The sequence below is a fragment of the Apteryx mantelli genome, chromosome 4 (assembly GCF_036417845.1).
Source record: "Apteryx mantelli isolate bAptMan1 chromosome 4, bAptMan1.hap1, whole genome shotgun sequence".
Lineage (NCBI taxonomy): Eukaryota > Metazoa > Chordata > Aves > Apterygiformes > Apterygidae > Apteryx > Apteryx mantelli.
The window spans coordinates 23804255-23830590 of NC_089981.1; the positions used below are offsets into that span (position 1 = coordinate 23804255).

Genomic DNA, 26336 nt, shown 5'->3' on the forward strand with positions numbered 1-26336 from the left:
GCTGGAGAGTGCAGTATATTTCTCAGCCGGCATCGCAGGGAAGACAGAGCTGGCTTTTGTCCGGCAGCCGCAGCCTTGCTGCCCCCGTCTCTCCCAGTTTAACTGGCCAGAACAGGCCCTGCGCAAGGTCTTTTCAGCCCCACAAATTACACAGCCTTCATGTATTCATCTGTTTGGCTGTTCTCGCCTGGGTGTGCCATCAATCTCTTGGAAAGAAATCCCACAGCTCCCTAGTACCCAGGGGCATTGGGGCCCATTAGCTTGAATGGAGAGCAAAACACACTTCTGAGTGAAGAGGAAATTCGAGGAAGGGCTAAAAAGCTTAAAAAATCTCAAGAAGCCAGCTTTAGAGCTCTCTTTTATATGCATCTTTAATTTCATTATTTTTACCTGAGGCCTGGTTTGTGGGGTTTAGCTGCCTGAGATTGGCAAAGCCGGGTGTGGTGCGGAGCCTCTTTTTGGAGTGCAGCTGGTTTGGGGACCAACCATGTGTCAAGGTGTGCTTCCCGGTTGGAGCCAGCTCCTTGGCAGGAATATAGGTCCTAAATGGACAATGGGGTTGTACAGAGAGGGGAAACAAGGCGGGAATGGACACATGATAACCTGCTTTTCTCTCTTTCCTCCCACTTGCAGAAAAAGAGGAGGGCAGCCACTGCCCGTCGGCAGCACCTGAAGGTAGGTGGCATCGCTGGGACAGGCTGAGGTGTGTTGGACTTATGTCCCCTCTGGTCCCCCTTGCTTGGAGATGTCGGTATTGCGGAGGCAGGGAGCTCCCCGCTGTCCGAGCTGTCTCTCTGGCCGGGGTCCACCACAGCTCCCTCCCTCTGCCCTTGCCTCCACCCCTCACTGACCTCCTGCTGCTGCCTTCCAGAGTGCTATGCTCCAGCTCGCTGCCACTGAAATAGAAAGGGAAACAGCTGCTAAAGAGGTGGAAAAGCAGAACTACCTGGCAGAGCACTGTCCGCCTCTGTCACTCCCGGGATCCATGCAGGAGCTTCAGGTAATGATTTATTTAATCCTCTAGCTGTGCTGGACCACAAAGGATTTGGCTCCACCAGTCAGCCTGGTGGATCTACATCTTCCTTCCCATCTTGGCCCATCTTTGGGTGCCCCCCTCCACCATGGAGGCAGAGACAAGGGAGATCCAGGGGCACTAGCACCCCCAAGACATTTTGGGGGACAGTTGGCAGTGCAGGGCCAGAAAGGCAACTTACAACTTTTGTGGGGCATTTCATCTGCAGCGCCAAGGCCACGGCCTCTTTCCCTCTTTCGGCTGCCTGATGACATGCCCCCTGCCTGAATGGATATCGTGGAGCTGGCTTGAGTGTCCAACTGGGGTCTCCCTGCAAGAGAGGGGGCTAGCTGGCAGGAAAGCTGCATTTCCAATGACATGTTGAGGCAGAAGTCCCATGGAACTGGTGGGACAGTGAGCAGGAACTGGCCTGCAAGACACCCTTCCCCATCTGGGACCAGTTGGTCTTGACTGATGGACTGATCCTTCACCAGTCTTCTGGGTGAGGGTCTTTCAGAGTAGAGGAGAAGGAAGTGGTCAGGGGAGAGGAATCACATGTGTGGGTCCTAGTACTCAGCTTTCCTCTCTGCTCTTTCTCCCAGGAACTGTGCAAAAAGCTTCATGCCAAGATAGACTCAGTGGATGAGGAAAGGTATGACACAGAGATGAAGTTACAGAAGACTAACAAGGAGGTGGGTTTCCTGTGGAGTCATCCCTCAGCTGTCTCAGAGGAGTCTCCAGCTCATGCTTAGTTCCTCCTCACACCACTTGTTGGCACCTAGTCCATCTCCTGAAGCTGATGCCCCCCTCTCTCTCTTCCCTCATTTCTTCCCTGCAGCTGGAAGACTTGAGCCAGAAGCTGTTCGACCTGAGGGGCAAGTTCAAGCGGCCGCCCCTGCGTAGGGTGCGCATGTCCGCTGACGCTATGCTGCGTGCCCTGCTGGGCTCCAAGCACAAGGTCTGCATGGACCTCCGCGCCAACCTGAAGCAAGTCAAGAAGGAGGACACTGAGAAGGTACTCCTTCCCTCTCCCATACACCAGGACAGTGACTGGCCCCTGCTTTTGGGGACCCTGTGTGATAGACAGGCCTGAGGGTGACCCCACCTCTGCAGTTATTATTCCTGCCCAATATTTTCTCCTCCAGCTCCCACAGTGTTGAAAAAGTAGGGTGTAGCCCCCAAAGATATACAGCAGGGGTGGAACTGGGCTCCTTGAGCTGGCGCAGCATTTTCCGAGGGAAAACTTTACTGGCGTTTGCTGTGAGGTTTCCATGACTGGATGCATGAAGGACATTGCCCTGCTGCCAGCAGTGGTGTAATGCTGCAGTCTGAACGGTAGCGGCTCCCGCTGTGGGTCATGAGAATCGGGGTGAGCAGAGCTGGAAAGCTCAGGCTGGGAGCACTGGAGGCTCTGAGCCGGGGCTCTGCTCCCCCAGGATTTGGAGATTTCTCTCCAAATGTGGTTCAGCAAGGAGGAAAGCTCTACAAATGGTGCAAAAAGTACTTTAAAGGCAGAAATTCACTTCCACATTTAATGCCAGACCCAAGGCATCACTTAAATCCTGGGGAGGTTCTCAGATCCATGGGATCCGCTAGCTGCCGGGCTGGTGGGGCGGTGGGCTGGGGGGCAGCAGGGAGCGAGGCCATGTGGCACCGCCAGCCACCCTGACATGTGTGCCTCCGGCCCGCAGGAGAAGGACCTTCGCGACGTGGGTGACTGGAGGAAGAATATCGAGGAGAAGTCTGGCATGGAGGGCAGGAAGAAGATGTTCGAGGCGGGAGAGTCCTAAACGCCCCCCCCCCGAAGGCGATCGCTCGGCACCCGCGGCTCCCGCCTTTTCTCCATTTCTCTCTTGTTTTGTAAAAGCCGCGGTGGGAAAGCGATGATGTAAATAAAGTTTTAGTGGTGGAGCAGGGCCGGGGTCGGCCCGGCCACGTCTGTCTGGCACCCCACGAGGGTCTCCAAGCCGCCAACCCCCAATGCTGGGGGGCTCTTCTGCCCTGCAGGACACTTCCTGGGGGGGGGGGGGATGAAAATAGGGGATATTGAGGAACTATTTGCCACGAGAAGGAAATGAGCGAGGCTGTGCGCTCATGGCATCAGCGGCTGTAGCTCCTTCTGCTTCCTCTTCTGCCTCAGCAGGGCTGACCGTGGCTGCTCCGTCCCCTTCCTCCCCAGCCTGCGTGCATGGGCAGAGGGGCAGGGACCAGCTTGGTGACCCTGTGGTGGCTGGAGGCCACTGCTGCAGTTCTCACACCAGCTCTCAGGCCAGCCACACTGCGCGGCTGGCCCTGGTCCTTGTCACTGGCCTGTGGCAAAGAACCGGTGGCTCCTTTGTCTCCACCATCTCCAGGCTGGGACCCGAACTGCTCTCCCCATCCCTTGCAAGCCTTGGTGCAGGCAGCTGCCCCTGCCCACACCACCTTTACACAGCCCGTGCTGGGGGTGCAAGGAAAGCAGGGCAGGAGACAGCGGGGCAGACCCCGCTCTGGGGCTGCAGGACCAGAAAGGGGTGGCACATGCCAGATATCTGAAGAGGAATGGGCTGGACCAGCCATGGCATTGACAGGCAAGGTGTGAAACCAGGACAACCTCCGGGCCTTGGCGAGCTTGTCACCCAGGAGTGTCAGCATCCTGTGGTCTGCAGCTGCCTGTGCCATGAGCACCGGCAGGGAAAGGCAGGTCACTGTGCTCACTGCTCCGGGGTGATACTTCCTGATTTCGAGGCTGCCGGCAGAGGCAAAACCTCAAAAAAATCCAAAAAAGAAAGTTGCCTTCCCATCCCCCCCCAAACCTTCAGCCCATGAGGTTTCCGGCGCAGCTCACTTCTGCTGAGCGCAGGAAGAGCGAGGCGGCAGCGCGCACCCTCGCGCCGTGTCCCCGTCCCCGGCAGAGCCACCTGCCAGCGCTGCCAGCAAGGAGAGAAAATGTCAGACTCAGAGGGGTGCCAAGCGGGCGCAGAAGGCGTGGATCAAGTGGGGGACGAGTCCCCCGCGGAGAGCGAGAGGTGAGGCCTGGGCATGGGGGAGCCCACCGCCACGGTTGCCTTCCCACGGGGGCTCCCGGGGAAACCGGGAGGCTGGGAAACTGGGGATGGTGGTGCAGGAGGAAGATGCGAGGCCAGAATGAAGTTGATCCATGAGACTGAAATGCAGAAAGCCACTGGATGCTATTGACAAGCCTCCCCAGGCTGGGAGAGAATTAGACTTGCTAAATTTCTTATCTCCTCTGACCTCCAGAGCCCTTGGGGGTGGGACCGGGAGGAAGACCTTGGCTCCAGCCCAAGCCAAGGTCAGCAAGGGGTCTAGCTCTGAGGTCCGGACCTGCTGTTGTGTGCCACAGTTGAAATTAGCCCCGTCTTTAAAACAAGTGGGTGGAGATCAGCTGCCTCTTCTTGAAGCAATCCTGGGGATATGCCACCTGAGCCTTTGGAGAACATGAGCTTTCCAGAGCGCTCCTGCCCCCAAAATGCTGTGATTGCACCTTCCTCCCGATGATAACTCCAGGCTGGGCAGGACCTACAGAACAGCCGCCCAGCAAGGCCAAGAAAAGGGTTTGGAAGAGCGAGTGTTGGCAGGCTCTTGTGAAATAGGTGTCCTTTCTGCGGTGGGTGACTTTGGTGGAAAGGGTATTGGAGATGCCCAAACCCCTTTGGCTTCCAGGCGAAGCGAGCAAATCTGCCATTTTTGCAAGGCTGTCTTGGGCGTTTGCGAAACTGGAGGCTAACGCCTCGCTGATGCACTGGCGGGATGTGATGGGGAGGTGATGCTCTTTCAGGGGTCTGAACTCTTCCTGCGTCTACTCTGTCTCTAACTGGATTAAACTGGAAAATATTAAGACTACTTGCTGCCTTTTATAGGTTTATGCATCTCTTTGCCTGATCTGCTTTGTTGCTTTATCCACATAGACTATAAACCTTGGTCTGTCAGCTCCAAAGCAGACAGCTTTCCGTGGGGGTTAAAGGAAAAAAGACCGGTAGCAGAGACCAAACTGCAGTTGTCTGTGTGTCAGCTGGTAGAGGAAAACAGAGATAAGCTCGGCTGAGGTATCACACTGAAGTATTTAGATCTGGATTCAGCTGGATTCAGACTGAGCATTTGGGGAGCTTGAGGGTCTGCCTGACTTTTGCCTCTAGCTTCAAAGCTTGCGTTAGCATTTCTCCCCAAGGCTGCTGAAAGCTGATGCAGTTCGTGTTTACAGAAAAAAAATCTTGAGTGACAACAAGAGGAGAAAGGTGTGTCGTCTCCTGTCACTTAGGGTTGTAGTAAGTGTTTTGGCTGACACCTGACAGCAATTAGCCTGGGCTGAGGACTCGACTGGAGGCTTCAAAAGGTGGTGGAGGCTCAGAGCATGAATGTCTCTGCTCAGAGGGGAAGCCTTTGCTGCTGGGGGAGTGCTCTGCTTTCTCAGTGTGTTGTATGGGGTTTCCAGGCGTTGCTGCAGCCTGAGCAAGGTCTGGAAGAGCTGGATTTGCCTTGCAGGTGCCTTGGGGTATAAGAACAACCTCAAGCTGGCCTCCTCTGTGGGAGCTGATGCTGGGGGTGTCTCAGGGTGGTGGAGCTTTCCTGTTGCCCTCTCGCTGTGGTGTCTGCAGGTATGCCTGCTCCATCGGGGCCTGCTCAGCAGTGGTTGCTGGTGAGGCAGGGTCAGGCTCTTCCTTCTTTTGTTTCTGGCAAAAAGAAGAGGTTGTCTGGAGGGATCTAGAGCAGTGTAACTCTTACAGCCTATTGAAACTTGTTAAAAAGTGTGTATGTGTATATAAATATTGATGGAAGGGTTATACACCCCTTTCTCCCCAGCTGAATCTTAAAATTTTAATGAAATTCAAAGCTTAATGGAAAAAACAGAAAGCACTCTTCCTTCCTCTTTTGTTTTTAAAATATGGAGAACTGCTTTCTCTCCCAACCTGTGTAACAGTTTCTAGACTTCTCCTGCTTTTGCTTGCGTTGTTTAAGCATCTGCCAGGCTCTTGTGACTTCCACTCCCAAAATGGAGGAAGCAAGCGTTTGCTTGCTGTTTAGGGCTACCTTGTCTCACCAAGTGGCCAGGGTGAGGAGCTCAACTCTTTGATCCTCTCTCTCCTTGAAGGTAAAGCTGCTTCCAAGCTGCTCTGTGTACAGATGGAGTCAAGGCAGTGCCCCCCAGACAGTTTAAAGGCTGTGGGGGTGTGAGCAATGAGGTCTATGAAGGAGCTCCCTGGAAAGCAAATCATGAGGATCTCTTAGCAATGTAGATATGTGCTGAGGAGATATGGTGGGGGAAAGAAAAGAAGTTGGGCTTGCTTAAGCAATGAACCATATCTACTTAGTTCTGCCCAGGGTATGTGAAGATTAGCTTATACTTGCATAACTATACCAATGAAAACCTAATTAATCTGGCTGTAGCTTGCTCTGTTTCCCCATATTAACTGGAGCATTCTGGCAAAGACTCATGCTGGTGTAACAACACCTAGAGCAGAATTTGGGGGAGAGTGGGGAAGCCAGGCCTCCCATGGTGATGCGGAGGGGCTGGAGCTGCAGGGGAGGCCTGCTTTACGCTGCAGCTAGATAACCTGATGTACCCCTGTTATTCAGCGCACTGTCTATAAAGCAGCGGGGGCTTCAGGTAGCCCCTGACCTCAGCTACTGCACATGTGGACGTGCATGTGCCTGTGTCGGGGCCTATTTGTGCTGTGCTCTGCAGGATTTTCCCAGCCGAGTGGGACCGTGGCTTGTGAGGCGGGTTTCTCTGCTGCTGCAGGGGTCTGAGATGAGAACGGCTCTTTGGAAATGCAGTCAGCTTCCTGAGGCTCCTTCCTGCTGGGGCTTCCCATGCCCAGAGCTGCGGGAAGCCCTTGGCAGCCCATGTATGGTCACTGCCTGGGGAAAGGCTTTGCTGTGCTAGCAAGCCCCAGTCTTGTCTTTGCTGTATCTATCCCCAGCTGTCTTGAATTCTCCAGATCCTTAGAGGAACCTTGGAGGGTCCTTGCTAAGATGACTGTTGTTGCTAAGTATACCCATGGCTGGAAGGAGGTTGTCTGGGGGAAAGTGATATGCAGAGTGTCTTTGGACCCATCAGGGCATGGGATTCCTTAGGGGAGGGATGGAGGGACAGCTGATCCCTGCTCAGAGCGACTGGTCAAACTTTGACCCAGCTGGGTGCATCAAAGTGGAAAATGATGGGGAAGGAAATAGGGGAGGATCAACAGATTTCACTTGGATAATCAAATGAAGCTTGGCAACACTTCAGCACTTTCAAACTGAATATAGGTGCTTTGGGAGTGGCCCTTGGGGATAAAGAACTTCCCCTAATTACAGGGACATGTCAGGTGCCTTCACTGTCCCTTCTCTCTTGCAAAAAAAAAAAAAAAAAGCCTAGCTAGTTTTGCCTCTGAGCTTATTTTGCAATGTAAAGCTACAGGTTTGGAGGGGGGTGGGTGTTAAAGGAAGTGGGGGATTGCCCAGTTCTTTGAATTCTACTTTTCTCTTTAACCACAGAAGAATCCGAGGGCTGGAGGGCTAGCTGAGTGGAGGCACGGAAAGAGGATGTGCTCTTGACAAGCTCTCTTAAAACTCCTGGGGTGAAGCCTGGCTGCGCTGTGGCATCCTTTGCCCTTGGGCTTTGGGGAGACCTTGCTGTGGGGCTGTGTGTGTGTGTGTGATGGCAGGGCTGGGCACCCCGAGGACCGGGCTAGATGTTGTGAGGAGGCTTTTGCTAGTCTGGCGCTGCTGGGGTGAGGTGAGGCTGGCTGAGGCTGTGCTGGAGAGCCTGTCCTCCTGGAGAAAGGCTGTAACCCAACGCGGGTGCAGGCACAGCCTGGCCTGCAAACCCGGGGAACCAAACCCCTGGAGCCCGCGGAGCCGTGGGCTCCGTGTCCCACGAGGGGGCGAGCTCTGCTCGGCCTTGGTCGTAGGACGGGGCTAATAAGCCTGCAGCGGTGGGGAAAGCGGGGCTGTCCAGGCAGAGTTTGGGGAAGGCAGGGTGTTATCGCTCCCGGGGAGCAGGCAGGCATTCCCCACCGGGGGGGGAGAGCTGCTGTCCGGGGGAGCAGCAGCCCCCTCTGGCACAGGGCGGCCTCCTGGCCTCGGGACGGATGGGGGGACAGTTCGGGGCTGTTCTCAGCCATGCCACCAGGGTTGGCTGAACGAACGTCTTTGCATCTGCTGTGGCTGAAACAGGGTTAGCGCTGCTCTGTGGGCATGTCCGAGTTCGTCTCAGACGAGAGGTGTGTGGACAGCTGGCTTGGGAAGGTGGGAGGAAAGCAGGTTTTCCATCATCCTGTCCCGGGTGTCCTGCCCAGACGCTTGGGCTTCAGGCTATGTGCTGCTTCAGAGAGGGCTGGGCCTCTTACAAAGTCCGAGTGCCCTTTCTCTTGCAGCAATGGGGACAGCAGAACGTATCGCAGCCGCCTACGGTTTCTGGGCTGGCTGTGCTTGGCAGCGAAGTGGTCAGCATTGGCGTGCACCCCTGCCAGCAAGCCCTGGGGACCGCGGGCCTCTGCTCCGACCCTGCTAACCGGGGCCTCGTCGCAGCTCTGCCCGCGTCCCCGCTCGTGCCCGCCACCCCGTTACCCTCCCTGCCCTCCTGCCTCCGCACCCCGTTACAGGGTCGGCAGAGCTGGCTCCTCTCTGCTCTCTCCTGAGCTTGGCTGCCTCCGCTCGCTTTCTCCCTCGCTGCTCTCCCGTGAGTTGGGCCGTTTCCCAGCGAAGCCGTCATCCAGGCTGGCTGCTGCCTCTGTTGGGACACTGCCCCTTCTCCTCGCTGGCTCGCGTCCGGAGCGTGTTGCTGGGCAAACAGCCTCCCGAAGGAGGTGCTCCGGGGCCTCGGCACCGTGTCTTCCTCTGGAAGAGAGTATGTTTTGCTCTGAAGGTCACTGAACTGATCTCTCCTTCTGGGCAGATGGGAGAGGGTGGGTCCTACTGTGCTTTGGCGTGGGAACCTGGGCCCAAAGGAAGGAGATACCCAGTCCCCTGCAGTTTGATCTGGGCTCTCTTGGGCTCCTGTGACTGTATCCTGAGCCCTCCTCGGAGAGTACGAGTCTGCTGTAATCATCAGGGCTCTCAGGTAACACTGCAGAGAGTTGTGGCTTTCACGTCACTCTTTAAGCGCAGCCCTCCTTTGTCATGGAAGTGCCAGCCGATCCCGGCTACCTGCACTGCTGGGGATGCTGGAGCCTTGCTGGGGAACGACGGCACCTGCTTGCCTGGCACAGGCTGGGGACTGTGTTCTGCCAAGGGCAACCGCTGGCCATGGCATGTACGAGGGCATGGATTTCTTCTTAGACTCGTGATATCTGCCAGCCCTGTGCAGGTGTCTTGGACAGCCCAAGGCATCTAAAATGGCGCTCGATACCTATATTCAGGCACCTGGATTGCTCCCTGAGTTCCTAATACCGCCTGGGAAGCATGGAGCACTGCTGAGATTTGACTCGGGCTCTCCTGAGGCTTGGCTGGGTGTCTCACTCTGTATCTGCTGTGCCGGTGCTCTGCGGAGGCTCAGCCATGAACGGGTTAACCAGCACTGTTGGAATCTGGGTGTGTTTTCCTTGCCAGAGTATCCTTCCTAACACACACCAGATGTGTGAGGCAGCCATTGGAGTGTCTTAATCCCAGGTTTCGGCACTCTGGGTTGTCTTTCTCAGGGGCAGGTCTGCAGCAGGCTTTCTAGGGGCTTCCCTGTTGCTCGTGCAATGCACAGGCAGGGTGGTTGGCAGTCCCATCCGCAGCAAGAAAAGCTGCAGCAAGCCAGGACTAAATGTCTTCTGTTATTTGTTGCCTTAAGTTAATCATTCCTGGGATGGGTTGCTGGGACTGGAAGTAGTGTTAAGTGTTTAGTGTTGAGTCATATGGGGTGAGCAGCTTTGTCTGAGATGGGGTAAAGCCAGGTAGCTCCATCTCTGGAGGAACCAGCTGAAATACCAGTCCAACATGTCTGATAACTGTCCAGGGACTGTATGGGTAAAGAGCAAAATATGTGAGCAAGTCCGCCTGAGTTCCCTGATGGAAATTCAAGTCGGACTTCTGTTATCAGCCTGATTGGCCCACTTGCACCAGAGGGTGTGCAGACTTGGAGCCACTTGAGAGTATCTTTTTGCTTTGAGATGTGCAAGACAGTTAACTTGGAGTTCTGCTGTTGCACCAAAGTGCAGGGTCAAATTCCTTAGCTGGTGCAAGTCAGCACCATCCCACTGGCTTCAGTAAAGCTGTTAGTTTGTGTCAGCTGGAGGTCCTCAGTGTTCTGGCTTATATGCTTATTTTACCAATGCACCCTTTGCTAGGGATTGTTTTTGCATTACTAAGAAGCCCCTCTCCCAGCTCTAAGTATTTTCTGCTGCTAAATGGACAGTATGTGCAACTCCTTTTATCAAACCCATGCCAGACAGTGTGGAAAATATGATCTCGTCTTTCGTGCATGTGTATGCATGTACTTTTCTGCTGCAAATGTAGTTTCCTTTCCAGTGAAAGGTTGTTCCAGAGCTGTTAGCGTTGACAAACTGTGAACTATTGACAGATCCCAAACAATCACAACTGCCAGCCATTTGGGAGGGGTGAGTTCTCCCTCAATAAAATTGCTAGCAAATAATCATTTCCTCTTAAAATAAGTGCCTCTATGCAGTTGCCACTTAGCTTCATATAACAGGAGCTGACAACAGCATATGTGAGCTTAGATGTCTCCAAGGAAAGAATAAGATGTGATGTTGAGTCTATGCATCCTTGCTCTGCTAGATCCTCTCCCTCCTTGAGCTGGCATGTGCCTCTTATGTTTCTTTTCACTCCAGCTGACATCTTTGTGTACAGCCTTAGCTGTTCCTTGTGCTTGGCCCCATCCAGCTTTCTGGACGCAATGGCAGAAAAACTCCTCTTTAACTTTATATCAGGCCTGGCTTTGGAGCATTAACTACTGTTGTCTCCCTTGGCAGAGGCATGTGGTGATCTTCAGGCTTTTTGGATACATGACAATACTTTTGCCTGTCCTTTCATAATGACTCCCATCTTTGCCCTGGCTCAACGAGGGAGGCAAGGATGCATGCTGGCAAGCTCTAAGTTAAGATATCTTTCCACATGACAAGGCAAAGCTTGAAGTGAGGGTATTGTCTGGAAGTGGGAGTTGTCAGAGGATGCTTGGGGATTCCTGCTTCTCCTTTAGCCTACTCTGACCCCAGCTGGAGTAACCAGCACTGCAGTGTGAGGCAGGGACTAGTGATGGCTAAGAAAGCCTATGTTGCACAATGCAGTGCTACCAAGCCAGCTGCAGATGAGCTAATATGCCTATACCGAGCAGAAGTTGTATTTCAATCCTGGAAAACTATGTTGTGCTGATCAGCTGGGCTGTGTAGCTTGGGCAGAGTGCTGTGCCAAGCAGTGGTACCTCCTCCAGCTCTACAACTGCCTTGGCTGTCCTAGCCTGGAGAGACTCTCCATGCCACTGAGAGATGCAGGCATGACCTGAGCACACTGGAAGAGTAAAAATAAGAGGTGGACAGGAAGGTCTCACTGCCTGGCAGTCTTTCATCTGAGCTGCAGCTTGGGCAATTCCTTGAATGTCTCAGGAGGCCTTTGTTCAAATGATTACAAGCTTATCTGGCCACAAAACGTGTTGCTTAGTTTTGGGTGATGCTTAAATACATCACACAGATGCCACTTGGTGAAGCAAGGCAGTGCCTGTGTTAGAGCTGCATCCTTACTACAATCACTGGAGAAGCCTGAAGGTGTCTTCAGCTGCTCAGTGTCCATCTAATCCAGCCATCCAAAGCAAAGGCAGTCCTGTTTATTTTGTTGCAAGTTCAAATCCATTCAGCAGCTTTGAAAACCTCGGTGAAGGAAGGCTAGCCCCAGGGAAGGCGATGCTTTGTCCTCAGCCTGGACAGCCACCCTTTTGCCCCCTTCTCTTTTGTATAGTACCTGTGATCTTGGTTCTGCAGGTGGCTCAACATCAAAAGCTATCAAGTTTCTACAATAGCTCTGTGGATATGTGAAATACTCCTAAAACTAGAGATAAAATAAATGCTTGTGGTTGATATATGGTACTTTCCAGGAGGATGAAGGATGCAAGCCTCCTGCTCTGCACTAGGCCCTGGACTACACTTGTTCACTGCAGTTCAACCCTGGCAGCCCTTTGGGGGTTGTGGGAGTGTTGGCACAAGTTGTACCCTCCAACATCCTTAAAACTAAAGAACTATCAAAGCCTCTCAGTGAAAGAAAAACACTCAGATGTAGAATTTTAAACAGGTGTGTATGTCAACTGTTCCTCAGCACTACCTGGAGCTTTGGTCCTGCAAGAAGGACTTTTTTTTCAGATAACTCCAGGCAGTGTCTGCCTGTGAGGAAGCAAACTCTTGGCAGTGGTTGCCTATGGCCTATTTATCTGGGCTGGATAAATCCCTGGTGCTTGGCCCTGCTTTTGAGGGGGAGCTCAGAGATGGAGCTGGCCTCCTCAGGACCAATAGTTCTCCTATTGTCCTGTAATGACCCTCCTGCCTTTGCTGGGGAGTGTCTTATCTGCAGTCATTGTTTTGTCTTCCTGCCTGTTTCCCAACAGCTCTGTTGATTTAACCTAATATATAGATATGGTACACGGCAGGGTAACCACGCTGGCTCCAAGCGCTTGCCTAGCTGCGCTCCTCTAGGGCTCGGGTGAGTCATGCTGCCTCAGCTCCCTGTCTGTGAAATCAGGATGGTGGTAATTCCCCTTGGCCGCTCAGGCTGTATCTCCCTGTTTGTGCAGCACCCAGCACAATAGGGGCTCTGATCTCCTGTAGCCCCTCCGCGCTGCCCTGGATAATGCTTACACCACCTCTGTTTGCTTTCCCCACCCACCCTTTCTTTAACATATCTTTCAGCATCTTCCTTTGGGTTTCTTCTCCCTCAGCCCACTCATCCTTTTTTCCTCATTTGTTTTGCTTTCCTGGAGCAAAGTGTCTTCTCTTACAAGGCTGGTGGACTTGCATCTCTCCTGAAGAGTCCCTCACTAGGAGATGAAGCAAATCTTTGTGCTTTCTGGTTTTGGGGTCTGACCATAAAATGCCCCATGGGGGCAGAACAGGATGAGTTGCCCCCCCTCCATTCTGGAGGTGGGGGGGTGAGGGCTGCTCCTCCTAGATGCTGCTTTCTTTCCTTTTCATTTTTGCCTCTCTGGATGTTATAGGAACAAAGTCATTGCTGTTCCTGAGCCAAGTAATTCAGACTTATTATGACGTGGTGTTTGACTGTTTGGACTGAGCCCACAATTACACATGTTCTTCCCTGTGAGCCAAGCCTCTTGCAGCTACCTTGATATTCCTCCTTGTCTCTAGGCTCTCCTGCTGCCTTGCCCATTTGCAGGGCGAGTCCAGTACCACGCTGTCCCCCATAGAGCCCTTCACAAGCGTCTGCTGGCTCCTTTGTCCACTGCCTGGTGCTCTTCCAAGTGTGTGGGATGGATGAAAGCTCTGAGTCAAGACAGCTCCCGCCTACAGCATCCCCTCCCCGAACACCCCTGGGGTCATGCTTTGGCTTGAATGTCCCTGCTGACTCGCTGCCTGGGCCAAGGAGGGTTTGCCTCAGGAGCACTGGAAGGGCTGGACTCCTCTCCCTGCAGCCAATTGCTTCTGCTCTGCTGTCTTGACAGGGGTGGCTGCGGTTGCAGGTTGAGTATCAAGGGCTTCTCATTGCACCCATACTGGGATACTTTGCCTTCTGGAGGCATCTTTAATGTGGTTGTATGGCTCCCACTTCACACTGAGGTATTTTCCAGAGCTGCCAGGTCATGAGTGAGCAAAGCCAGAACTCAGCATCCCTCCCATTCCTGTCTTTTCCCTCAAATCATGGCACCCTGAGCTAACACAGAGATGAGTTGCCCTGCCCTGCACTCCTGATAGCACAGTCCTGGGGCTTGTAACTCACCAATTCTGGTGAGAAAGAGATGAAATGTGCTGCTTTGGCTGCTAGACTCTCTTCCCTTGGGATTATCTTTGGCTGCCCAGTTAGGCTGTCCAAATGTGAGTGCAGGCAGAATAAGCAAGGCTGTGTGAACTGGGATCCAGGGATGAAGGTGACATGGGCAAACCCTGTGTGTCTGTCAGGGTAACTCACCCACTGGGCTGTCTATGCAGTTTATGTGCCAACTGATATGGCCCTTCTCACTGGGGCTCCAGGGGCCCTTGGGGCTCCAAGGTGGCTTGGCAAGTGCTTGGGAGGTTGTGCTTATGTGCTGACATCTGTGTGTATGGTGGAGGGAGGGGTGTCAGGGTAGGGAGAAAGGTGTTTGGGATGGCAGAGATGGGGTCACATCAGCTAAGAAGCAGAAACACGTAGAGATGTCCTCTACTCCATCATCCTTGGGAGGGTTCCTGGAGCTGAGCTCCGCTGAAGATTCGGGGCGTGGGGTCTCTGGCTGGCTCAAAGCATCCCTTGCTGGGACAGGGCTGCCTAGCCCATATTGAAGCAGCGAGGCTCTTCCTTCGAGGAGATCTTCTCTTGGTGGGATCTCACCACTGGTTTGTGGAGCATGAATCTCTAGAAACTGTGCTGGCAGCTGGCTGAAGCAGGTGGCACCCATAAAGGTCTGGCCTTCAAGCGACTGGATGTGGTGGCTTATGCTGCTACTGAGCCTGCCTGATATTGCTTGCATCCCAGCAGTACTGGAAAAGATAGCTCAGGCTACACTTTGCTAACAGGACTAGACTCTCTTTGCTGCTTTTTTCCTTAAACCATGTTTTAGCCTCCAACTGATTTTGCAACTGGCCCTACATAGCAGAGAGATTACATAATTAACGGGAACTGGTGTGGCCCTTTCTCTCTGGACTCCTGCCCTCTTTCGTCCAGCAGTGGGCCCTGAGTTGCTCCGTCCTGGCATGTCTCTCCATTGCAGTTTTGCCTGTTGCTGGGAAGAGCTCTGGGAAGCTCTTCAGCCAGCAGTGTGCTTCCAGGTGCAGTCACAAAAAGTGCTTTGGGCATCTCTTCTGTACTGGGGTGCAGTTTTGCTGCAGGGATTTGTGGTGGTTCTTCTAGTTTAAATTGTGCCAAAAATAAGAGGAATTCTTGGCTATTTTCTTCCTGTCTCTGCTGCACTACTACCTGTTTCCTGATGGGACCACGAAGTTTCTTTCTGCAAAATATATGAGCAGCTGTGGGGCTGATGCTAACCTTACTGTTCTTGAATATATGGCATGACTCAGACTGCATCTGGACTGTGCAGGGAAGAGAGAGGAGACAGAAGTTACCTCTGCTCTGTGGAGAGTATGGGGTTTCTCTTGCGTTGCTGTTTCTCCATGGTCCCTTAAGGCCCAGGCTTTGTGCCTTTGAGTATTGGGTTTAAATGCCTCCTGGCCCACTGAGATAGGGATAGTATCTCTGCATGTGTGTCACCAAGAGGGTATAGGTTCCCTTTCTTCTTGCAGGCTGTGAGTTTAGAGACAGGGTCTTGCTCGCCCTCTCTGCAGGTCCCTGGTGAATGCTGCAAGAAAGATATATGTTTTCTCCTCCTATCTAACATCTATCTCTGGCAAAGATGAAAACCAGCAAGAAGGGCAGGAAACCATTCCTGGAGGACAAGCAGCATGGCCACCCTGCAAAGACAGGAGGATTTTCCAGGCCAAGTTTAGTACAAGGATTCTCTCTCTCTGCCTGCTGCCTGTTGTGATGTAGGATCCCTTTTCTGAGCATTTCACTTTGTTTTTTTCCAAATGATCTTATCACCCTAGACCAGTAAGATAGCTAAAGCCATCACCTTCCTTTTCGGTCCTAGATTTCCTCATCCAGCAGGGCATTTATCTGCCATACTTCTTGAAGGCACCCATTGCTGAGTGGTGGTCAGCACTGGGCTTGAGGAGCTCATTGGTTTCATGGGGACTACCTTTCTGGAGGATGCTGATCTTGGGTGTCAAGGCAAGGCTCTCCTGCTAGGTAAATCAACAGCTTCTTGCTTTGCTTGTTTACATCAAGGATCTTGTCTCCTGTATTGAGTGGTGTGCCATCCCCTCTTCCCCTCCCTGCAACAGCAAGCTCCTTGCCGTCTCCTCGCTGCAGAAGCTGCATTCCTCCCTGCCCCTCCTCAGCCCGCTCCGGCTCGCGTGGTATCTCCGGCTATAATAAGAGTGCTGTGACTGGGGAACTGTGATTTCATTCAGCCCCCAGTTGCTGCTGGCCCATTGCTGTTAGCTATGTCCCTGCCTGCCAGGACTCTGTTTTGGATCCTTGGCTGGGTCAGACCATGGGAGTCGCTGGCAGGTTTGGGCTAATTCCTTCCAAAAAGAAAACCCTGCAGGTGCAGATTTCATTGGAAATGTGCGGGCAATCGGGATGAAGTCAATAGGAGTGTTCACATGTGTAAGACTAATTACTCCTGTGAGTGCTTGCAGGGTTGGGACATGCTCTTTTTGAGCAGCAGAGACTTTCTGTGATGAATCTCTTGCATTTTCTTGCCAGCCTCAAATTTAGAAATGGAAAACAAAAAGGCGGCACCTAAGCAGCCCATAGTGTCAGACCAGGATCAGTTTCAGTGCTTAGTGGCTTTTGTTATGTCTAATCACTTAGGGGAAGCTTAGTAAATACCTACAGAATAAACAAACAAACTGTTTCAAAATGAGGATGTGGAGGAGGGGAGGTGCCTCCTTCTGATCTGGGTTTTAATACACTTCCTCTTTATTGAGATTTCTTGGTGTATTTCATGGGCAGCTTCCCCATTTCCCCCTTTCAACTTACCGAGCTGCAAGAAATGGTTCTGCAGAAGGGAGGGAACGAAAATGTGTGAATTGGAGGAGAGGGGCTGAGGGCAGAAGGACGGTGAGTGCTGGAGCAGGGTGGTCCCTTAGCAACTCCTCACGTCTGAGAGACAGCAGGATGAGTATTTCTGTTTACCACGGGGGGAAAACGAGCAGGCTACGCCATGAGGACCCTTATGTGCAGGTATAAGGTAGGGCCTGGATTTGCTAGGTATCTGAGTGGAAGAGCTCTTCCCAAAGAAGGCACACATGGACCAGGAGACGCAAGGTAGGAAAAGAAGTTTTTCTAAGATCGCTCCCATGACAGGGGTGGTGTGAAGACAAGAGCAATTGTCCGAGTCCAACCGCATGGCAGCCAGGCGTTTTGTTGTAGCAGGTGACAGTGGTGTTAGTCCCTCATCAGACACTCGCGCACTTCCTATGCTCCTGAAATCTCAGTGTTTCAGGAAGAGAAGACAGATGTTCTCCCTCTCCCCCAATTTGATGGCTGGGGAAACTGAGGCACGAGAGAGACAAAGTCACTTGAGCAGGTCAGCAGGAGGCTTGGGAGCAGCACCAGGGTGCCTGCTTGCCAGGGCTCTAGCCTAGAGCCTTCCCCCAGGGCCTAGCTGCTATTTTAATCCCATGAGAACGTTTTGCTTTGACAGAGTTTTCCAGCAGAAACCCCCTTTCCCATTAATCCCTCTCAGTTCCTCTGTGTGTGTGCGTGGGGACCTTTTGGAGGTGTCAGGGCAGGGACCCTGTCGGCAGACTTCTCTTGATGTGAACGGACCGGGCGTGATTTACTGTGATTTAATCTGGGCGCGAGCCGCCAACCTGGGTTTCTGCTCCCCAGTTGCTGCTTTGTTCCTAATTTGTGTAATGGGAAATGAAGTAAAGGTAGGTAGAAAGGAGGAAAGCGTGGAGGGAGGGGGCGAAAAGGAGAGGCTGGAAAGGGAGGACGGGGAGGGGGCGAAAAGGAGAGGCTGGAAAGGGAGGACGGGGAGGGGGAAGGAGGAGGAGGAGGAGGGGGAGAAGAGGCTTTAGAGCGGCGGGGCGGGCCGGGCCGGGCCGGGCGGCGGCAGAGGTGGAGGCGCGGCGGGGGCGGCCGGGGGCGGCCGGGAACAAAAGGGCGGCGGCGGCGGCGGCGGCGCCGGGATCGCACCGGCGGCGGGAGCGGAGCGGCGGCGGGAGCGGCGCCCGGCGAGGCGGCCCCGGCCCCGGCAGCATGAGCGGCGCGGTGCTGCGGCGCCACTGCAGCAAGCGGGGCTTGCAGAACCTCCTGCGGTAGGTGCTGCTGCCCGCGCCGGGGGGAGCCGGTCGGCGTGTGTGTGCGTGTGCGTGTAAAGCGGCGCGCGGGTGGGAATCGGCTCGGCTCCTGCCTCGCCGCCCTCCTCCAGCAGGCACGGTGTGCTGGAAGGAAGGGAAAACGCATCCTCCCTCCAAACAATGCGAGAAAAGCAGGTTTGAACTTAACTGATGGCTTTCGCAGGAGCACGCCACCGAAATAACTAAATGCAGCTGGACTGTGACACTCACCTGAGCCAGCTGATATTTTTTTTCCCCTCCCTCTGTGTGCAAGGAATTTCACTGTCTGTGCGTGTGTCCCCTGAGTGCTGAAGGCTTCTGGCTAGCAAAAGGATTTTTTTTTTTTTGGTAGTAAATGTGTGTTGCGATGTGCATTTTTGATTCAGAGATCTGTAAAGGGCCAGATCCTCCCGGGGGCGTCGGCTGACGCTGCTCTATTGATTTAATCAATAGCAATGGTGCTTTGAACCTTCCTCTGCAAGCGTAATCGCCAGGGTGGGAGGTGGGCGATTTGGTTGGGCTCGTTTCCATTTGTCCAGTGAGGCCGAGCTGTACGAGGACGGCTACCTTGTCTGCTAACACTGGGATTCCCTTCCGTGCAGTCGCTTCGCTTTTCGGTGCAGGTTGGACGTGCGACCCTCCCGTGGGGGTCTCCACTGCCCTCCCCTAGCTGCTAGGGGAGCTTGTTCTGTACCGTGCCGATTGCTCAGGCCAGGCGGACGAAACGGGCTGCTCGGCTCTCTGTTTAATTTAGGGGCTGAATCGGTGAGTGCTGGGTTAACGTCCCACAGGTTGAGCACCTCTTGGCTCCCTTGCACTGTCTGTCCTCGCCGGTGCCTGCTGGTCTCCAGCCGGGAGTTGAAGAGGTCAAACAGGGTGTGTGGGGGGGGTCTTTTGGGTAGGTGATATCCAGCCAGTTTGGGATTTCCATGGTTGAGAATGCAGCCTCTGAACCTCACTCCCTCCTCCCCTCCCCCCAAGAGTTTCTTGCCTCGGAAGGGAAATTCAGGAAGGGAAAATACAGCCCTCCAGTCTGTCCCACCAGAGGAGTCAACAGAAAAACTCCCCTTGACTGCTCTGGCCCCCGGGATGGAAAAGGGCCGCGACAGACTCCTTGTCTGCGCTCGTCTTCCGCCCGTGTTGTCCTTCCCGGTCCCAGCCCCGGGGATGGAGGTCTCTGCTCGGTGTGAAATAGCCACCCGGGGCCACAGGCTTGGTGGCTTGGGGCTTGTGAGGGGTAGGGAAACCTCCACGTGGGTTTGCAGCCGGCGGGCTCGCGCGAGGGCTGAGGCTGACTCGCGACCGGCCGGCACGCCAGAGGGCCGGGCAGAGGAGCCGAGGGGAAATCGCCTGCCCGCAGGTGGGCAGTGACTTCTTCTGCAGGGTGGCAGGCACGTGTGCCTCATCTGTGGAAAATGGATGCCCGAAGGGCTGTCCTTGGCACAGCCCGGCCTGGAGGCGTTTTCCTCTCCCTAACGGTGGCCCTGAACTCCTGCTGCTGCAGGCAGGGACTTTTGGTGCCCCGGAGACACCTGTGCACCCCGGGGTCTTTTACCTAAGGGACATTCGTGCTGAGCAGGGTTACTTGTTAAGCTTAATCCAACTGAGCTTTGGCTTTTTGGCTGCATTTCCCTGTTCTGTTTGCAGATGAGGAGTGTGGGTGGGGTGTGAAGAAGTGTGAGGGATTTCACCTGTGGTTTACCCCCAGATAACCCCACGGGAATCGGCAGGAGAATAGGTACGGTTTGCTCCCTATGTAGCACAATCTGTTTTGCAGTGAGATTTTTCCCCCAGCTCCCCTGTCACCCCCAAAGCTTACCCCTAACGCAGGCAGGCGGCCTGGCTGCACGCTGCCGGCAGCGGGGCTGGCTCCACGGCTCTGCTGGCCTGGGTGCATGCACAGGCTCCTTCGGCTGGGGAATTGCTTGAGCTTCCTGGCTTCGAGACACATCACTGAGAAGATCCCTGTGTTCCTGCTCTGCTTTAATCTTTCCCAGGGTGGCCGCAGGCAGAGCGGTTACACTGTGCAGCTCCCAGGCTCTTCGTGATGTGCCTGAAGCATTTAGGTGACCCAGAGCATGAGAGAAAGTGCCGCCATGCTCAGAGTCGTGTCCCCAGACACCAGGGATTTCGGTGTGATGCCGGATCCACCAGATCTGAGCCTGGTCCCACGCTGCTGCTCCTGAGGCAGTGTCGTGGCCGTGGTCCAGTTTGAGCCTGACGCAAGGCTCTGCGATGTCTTTGATGGGGTGACCTGTTGGCTCCCAGCTGGCAGGCTTGCTTTGCACCTTGTTCACCGAAAATCAAAAGGATGTGCTTGTCTGTGCCGCTCGAAGGGAGCCGTGGGGTCTGTCCGGGCTGTGCCTGTGCCCTTGTTGCCCCCCGCTCCCCTCCCTGCTTTGCCGCTGCGCGCCTGTGCGTGTGCTGCAGGGATAACCCGAGAATTACCTTCTTCGAGCATCGCTCCGCCGAGGAAGCTGCTTCCTCGCCAGGCTGTCCTACAGCGGGCTTGAAGTCCTGATCCAGAAACCTTCTGAAATCAGGATGGAAGCCTAGACTGAGTCCCGGTGCTCGAGTGTGAGGTACGCGCTTGAGACAAAAATCCCGGCATTTCAGACGCACAAAACGGCCCGTGCCCCGGTGCCGAGCAGGAGCGCTTGGCTGCAAACTCTCGCTAAGCCTGCGTTCACCCGAACATTGGTCCCAGGAGCCAAGTCTGTGTAAACCGGCTTTCCCGCCAACTGCGCGGCCAGGTTTAGCGCGCGCTGAGCTTCAGCGCGGGTCGGTGCGCTTGAGAGCAGCGGGCCGTGCCAGAGGTGACGGAGGCTGTTTTCCCGGGCTGAGGTGCCGCGTCGGCGCTCTGGGAACGGCATCTGGCCTTCGCCTCCCTGCAAGCTGGCGCTGGGCTGGGAGATGAGCCCTTCCTGCTCCCCGCTGGCTACCAGCAGCGGGATGCGGGCAGCTTTGCCGATCGCGCCTGGCGGGACTGTGCCGTTTGCACCCGGAAGGCTGGAGCCTGAGAAGGGCCCCTCGCCCTGCAGAGCCCGGGGTTGTGCCTTGGGGCTGCGGAGGACGCGCAGGGGATAACTAACTGGAAAAGGCATCAGGCAGAATGGGCAATTCCAGTCTTGCCCACCTCCCCTCCTCTCCCGTGCATGGCCAGATCGCCCCTTGTCCGGTAGAAATCCCTGCGGAAAGATTTGTCCCGTCTGTAAGAAGTTAACAGTGGTGATCTCTCTTGCTCCTGCAAGACTCTGTATTTGCAAAGCCCTCTCCAAACATGAGCCGTTTCACCCTGTTATCTCGGTCTGTTTTTCCTTATCCTTCTAATGAATTCCTATAAATAAGATGGGAATCCAGTGCCTGTCACGTCGATTCATTCAGTGCATTATCTGCTCCTGCTGGAGTTTTACACTCCCTCTGTTTATTGTGCCTCAAGTGTTTCCACAAAAGAATATTGCTGTTTAATTAACCTACAAATCAGCCTCTTTGTAAGTCAGCAGCGTTGGCGGTGCCACTCCTCGAAACTGGATTATGCAGCATCTCTGTAGGCACAGCTTCCACGAGGTGCCCGGATCACTCGCTCGCTCCAGGCACGTTCCCTTTGCTGCGTTATTAGGGGCTGTGGCTGGGATGTGTAGCGACGGGGTGAAGCGGGTGTGCGGATAGATGCGCGTTACAAGAGCTGCCGCTCTCGTAGCAGCCAGTTTGGTTTCTTGTGTGCGGGTGAATCTCCGGTTTAGCATGGAAATGAGTTGTGATTTTTTTTTTTTTTGGGGGGGGGGGGGAGTTTTTTGTGCACTGTTTGTATGATACTCAGCACAACGGGTGACCTGGCCCAGAATGAGGTCCCCCCAGCACGACTGCTATACAGGCAACAAATAAACGGTTATATGCCTTTGCAATGTGGCAGAGTCGGAAATGCAAATATTGTCATGCGGGAGAGGGACTAAATTTGATGATGAAAAAGCCCAAGGGTACAAAATGATCCAGAAAAGTAGATGGTGAGATAAATCTAATTACTTCCTCGGTAGGATGGAACTTTTTCTCCCTTATCAGTGGAGTCATTAATATGGAAAGCCAAAGTATGAGATCTGAAATCATGCTCACATGTCCCTGTTTTTTTGGCTTGACTTACACGGAGCAGCCCCTGGGAGAGGAGATCTTCCATCTCCGACTAGATCCAAGCAGTCTTGGTCCAGGCTCCTGCAGAAGGCTGCTCGCCCCTTCTTTCCCTGTGAGCTGAAGCACACCGTCTTCTGCACCGTGCATTTCTTCAGTGTGGCAACCTCTTGGCGCTACTGTAAATCCCCCAGGATCTGGGGCATCTTTAAAATTCCCCTAGCTTCTCCAAGTTTGGTGTCATTTCGCAAGGGGAATACTTAGCTTGACAGGGACCGGGGTTTTTTTTTACCCAGCTCCGTGTGACGCTGCCCTTTCATTCTGCGTCCTGCCTTCCCTAGAGCGAGTCCTGATGCGTCCCGGCAGAAAAGGCGCTGTGCCCCCGTGCTCCCGACTTGCTTCCAGAGCTGCGCTGGCTGGGGCAGACGCGGGAACGAGGGGTCGGAAGGGCTTGGGAGGGAGCGTGGGCTGGGTGGTGCTTTGGACTGAAGGGGGAAGCGGGTTTTTTGGGGCGGCGGGGATGGGGCAGGATGTTTGCTGACTGGGATACAGCAGTGACCGCCTTCAGGGACGACCGCGGTGTCTCTCTGCTCGTGTTCATCTCCCTGTTCCCTGTGGATAGGTACGGGGAGCAAAGCAAGCTTGATGCGAAGCAGGGCAGCTGCTTAGGGGGAGAAGGGGAAGATGAACGTGTGGAGAGGAGGCAGGGATGTGGGGGGGAGCTGCGGCCAGCTGCAGCATGGGCTGTTGCTGGAGGGCATGGGGACACAGGGGACCCATCGGTGTAATTTATACTTTCCAGCACTGCCTCACGCGCCAGTGTGTTCCCCTCCCATGTCCTCCCTTGTAGTTGCTTTGATTTGAAAAAAAGTGGCTTTTTTTATATTTATCTATATTTTATTTTATTTTTTTCTCCCTCTTTCCCGTGACCCGGGCCGGGGCCCGGTGGCGAGCTCGGCGGGTGGGTGGGAGGGAGGGAAGGCCAGACGCCGGCGGAGGGGAGAGGGCTGCGGGGGATGCTAGGAGCCCTCGTGAGCCAGACTGATGGATGGCCCGGGGGCTTTCTGCATCTCCAGCGCTGCTCCGCTGATATATTGCTCCCGGCCCTGCTGCTGTGCCCGGAGCCGTGTGGGGGGGCCACCATCCGGATCTCCTTTGAGGAAAGGAGCAGGCAGAAAAGGTGAAGCCTGGGGGCTTTGCGCTGTCAGGAGTCCACACCTGCCGTTGGTGGTCACGTCCCTCTTCTGGAAGGAGAGGGGAGTCCTACAGCCCAGCTGGTTTTTCTTTGCTCTTTTAGCCTAGCTGCTCCTTCACCGACGCCTGCCTGCTCCAAGCCAAGGGCATATCCGGGGCCTCGGCTTGAGCCCGTGGCAGAGACGGTCTCCTCGTGAGCCTCAGCGCAGCGGGAGCGAGGGCTCCTTGCAGCCCCGGGCGCTGTCGCGGTGCGACTCCTCAGCGATAGCCGTAAATGAGGAAAACCTCGGCCCTCGTAGGGAGCCGTGTCGCGCGTTCCCGTGGGGTCCCTGCTGCCTCCCGTCAGTGCCCCCGCAGGAAACCCCCTCCTGCTCGCGTGGGCTGCGGGGCCGCGGGGCAATCGCGGAGCCCCGAGGGCTGTAAAATCAGCGGCTTACGGCCGAGCCGGGGGATTCTCGCCGCTCGGCTCGCTGGTGCTGTAAAAAGCAGCAGGCCTGACATTAATCTCGCTCTTAATACCGGTTTTAAGCAGGGGTAGCGCTATTGTTCTCCCCTGTGCAATCAGACTTGTTTTACAACCGAAGCGTATCGGGGAGGAAGGCGGCTGAGCGTAAGCAAGGCGGGGGGCTGCGGAGGCTTGCTTCCCTCTCCGCGAGAGCAGGAATACAGGCGTTCGGTGAGCCGGAAAGAACCTTTTCTGATGAGTCTGTTTTATCCCCCCCAAACGCCTTTCCCTTCCCCAGACAGACCCCAGGCTTCCCGTTCTTCGGAGAGATTCTGGCTTCCTGAGCCTTGCATCCGCGACGACGAGGCCGTGAGAAAAGGCCCCGGCTGGAGGCTGTACGCGGCACCGCTTTCTCGCGCCTCCGGCACGCTGCAGCCCCGGCGGAGGCCTGGGAGGACTCGTGGTCGCCAGCAGCTCCCCCCTCCGCTCCAAATTCCTTACGGGTGATGTTAGCGCATTACCGCACCGGCGTATCTGTGTGCGAAGGACCCGCCGTCCTGGGGGGGCAATCCATCATCTTTTAAAAGATTCTCTGGGATTCTGTTGGCTGTGATTAAAAATAATAATAATAAAACAACCATCGTTCCCATCGGCTACCTTGCGCGCGTACAGGGAGAAGGTGCATTCTTGCAAGCGGCTTTCGTATCCCAGGCTCGCGAACGCTGCCGGCAGGGTGATGTCCTGCCAAGGACAGTGACCCCCACGGTTCGGCTTGCTCCCTGGGCCTGGGACTGTTGCCAGTGGGATGCTTCCAAGATCTTGTCATAGGTAGGGGAAGAACCCCCTTCATCTCCTTTGCGTGAGTTTATCCGTTTAGGAGTAGAGAGCGTCGAGGATAAGAGGGTTGCAAAACAGCCGTCCTCCCAGCCCTGCCTGCAAACCTTCCTCAGCAGTCTGGGGCCTTGGGGGTTTTCTGAGCTGCAGGCACAGTGCCTTTAAAAAACCCGCCCTTACACCCAAGGGGTGTTAAGAAGGGCTGTGCGATGCCCGCGATGTTTAGAAGTGTGGACCATCCCCATGCGTCGCGAAGAGCTTCCAGAGCTGGCGTCCCGTGAGAGGCAGGAGGGGGAACATGCTAAAGGATCGGCAGTGCTGGAGTCTCTCCTCCGAGGTCTGCTCCTGTTGCTCACCGTTGGCTTTCCGCAGTGTGTCTCGTCTTGCTTCAGATGCCTTCGGAAGCTGTAAACTACCAGCTCTGGGCTTTCGCTACCTGTCGCACCCCGCAGCGACGGGTCAATCTCTGCAGCGAATTTAATGAAGCCTAAACCAGGCAAGAGTTTTATAACTCACCCCCGCCCCATGGGCACCGCTGCAGTGCAGTAACTCTAATAGCAACCGTTTCCTTTTGCCCATCTTTTCTCTGTTTCGACTGCCTAGGCCTGTGGGGTGGGCATTCTCCCTTCCCGGGGAGGTGCAGGGACTTTGCACCACTGGGTCTTCCAGGTAACACCAAAAATACCTGGCACATATGGGCACGCGGCTGCATTTCTGGATCTATGAAACAGAGCTGGAAGTTGAATAAAAAAGGCTTTCTTGTGAGACCTCCTCTTAAGCCTTGGCACTAAGGTGCTCCAGACCTAGCCTGGATTCAGGGTATCGATTCCTTCTTTGGGCAGAAACGGGATATGTTTTGGTGCAGAGAAATCAAGACTCACTCAGAAAAATGAGTTGTTTTAGTTTTTAAAGGGAAGCTAGGTTTTTGCCATGTTGCCTGTGGTTTGCTTCCATTTCTGCTCGATGAAAGTTTGCGCCGTATCTTGTTCCACTTCGGCCGCTTGGCATATCCTTATCACGCGGTGTGTGATGCCTTTCCACACCCCCACTCCTAGCTCCAGCAGGTCCGTGGCGGTAGGATGGGAAGCCTGCGTGTGTGCATCGGCTCAACGCTGCTGCTCACATCTCAAAGGCAAGCCGTGATTTATAGAAGAAATGGGGGGAAGCGGCTGCAATTGCACAGCTATGGCTGGGGTGGGGAAGCTTGGTATGAGAAAAAGGCTTAGGGTGAAGCATATGTGCATTTTCCCCTTCCCCCCCCTTGTTCAAACTTCATAGCCTAGACTCTAAACCAGGCAATGCAGCTGAGGAATTACATGAATGTATGGGAGGGAGAGGCTTGTCCAGCATCTCTGGCTGTCTTTGAATGACAAGCTGATCTCTCAGAGCCAGAATAACCATATCCCCTGAGACTGTGGAAAAACAAACTCTGGGCCATGACACAATGTTTTTTCATTGTATTTCTTCCCCCATCTCCTCATATTGTACCAATATCCACACCGTCTTCCTTACCCAGGCAGGTGGCTATCTAACTGTGGTCTTTGCTATCAAGCGACATTACTCCTAAGTCTCAGAAACCTATTCATTAAGCAATGTAACTGTTGTCTGCCATCTAACTCAGCGATGCTAGCTGGATCTCCACTCACTTCTTTATTTCTTCCTGGCTTCCTGGGTGACCTTGGACAAGCCCTTGGACACAGGGATAGACTTTTGAAGCTATCTTAGCACATGGATATAAACCTGGGCCTTAGGTGGATCTTTG

General features: G+C 54.4%; 2 protein-coding genes across 4 annotated transcripts in view; both read left to right on the plus strand.

Annotated features, from left to right (window-relative positions):
• Nucleotides 1-656: 656 nt before the first annotated feature.
• On the plus strand, nt 657-2818 carry TNNI2 (troponin I2, fast skeletal type). Its single transcript, XM_013957831.2, has 5 exons — nt 657-675; nt 872-1000; nt 1615-1704; nt 1851-2027; nt 2704-2818. The coding sequence occupies exons 2-5, from the start codon at nt 878-880 to the stop codon at nt 2800-2802; spliced, it is 489 nt and encodes a 162-aa protein (XP_013813285.2). The 5' UTR covers nt 657-675; nt 872-877; the 3' UTR covers nt 2803-2818.
• Nucleotides 2819-3875: 1057 nt separating this feature from the next.
• Nucleotides 3876-26336, plus strand: part of LSP1 (lymphocyte specific protein 1) — a 51845-nt gene continuing 29384 nt past the window's right edge. The window contains exon 1 of one of the 3 annotated variants that reach the window (XM_067296006.1): nt 3876-4020. In XM_067296006.1, the coding sequence (XP_067152107.1) occupies nt 3941-4020 (80 nt within the window). In that variant the 5' untranslated portion in view covers nt 3876-3940. Of the gene's footprint in view, nt 4021-17831; nt 17959-26336 lie in introns of those variants that run through there. The other 2 variants (XM_013957959.2, XM_067296008.1) reach the window with 2 other exon arrangements.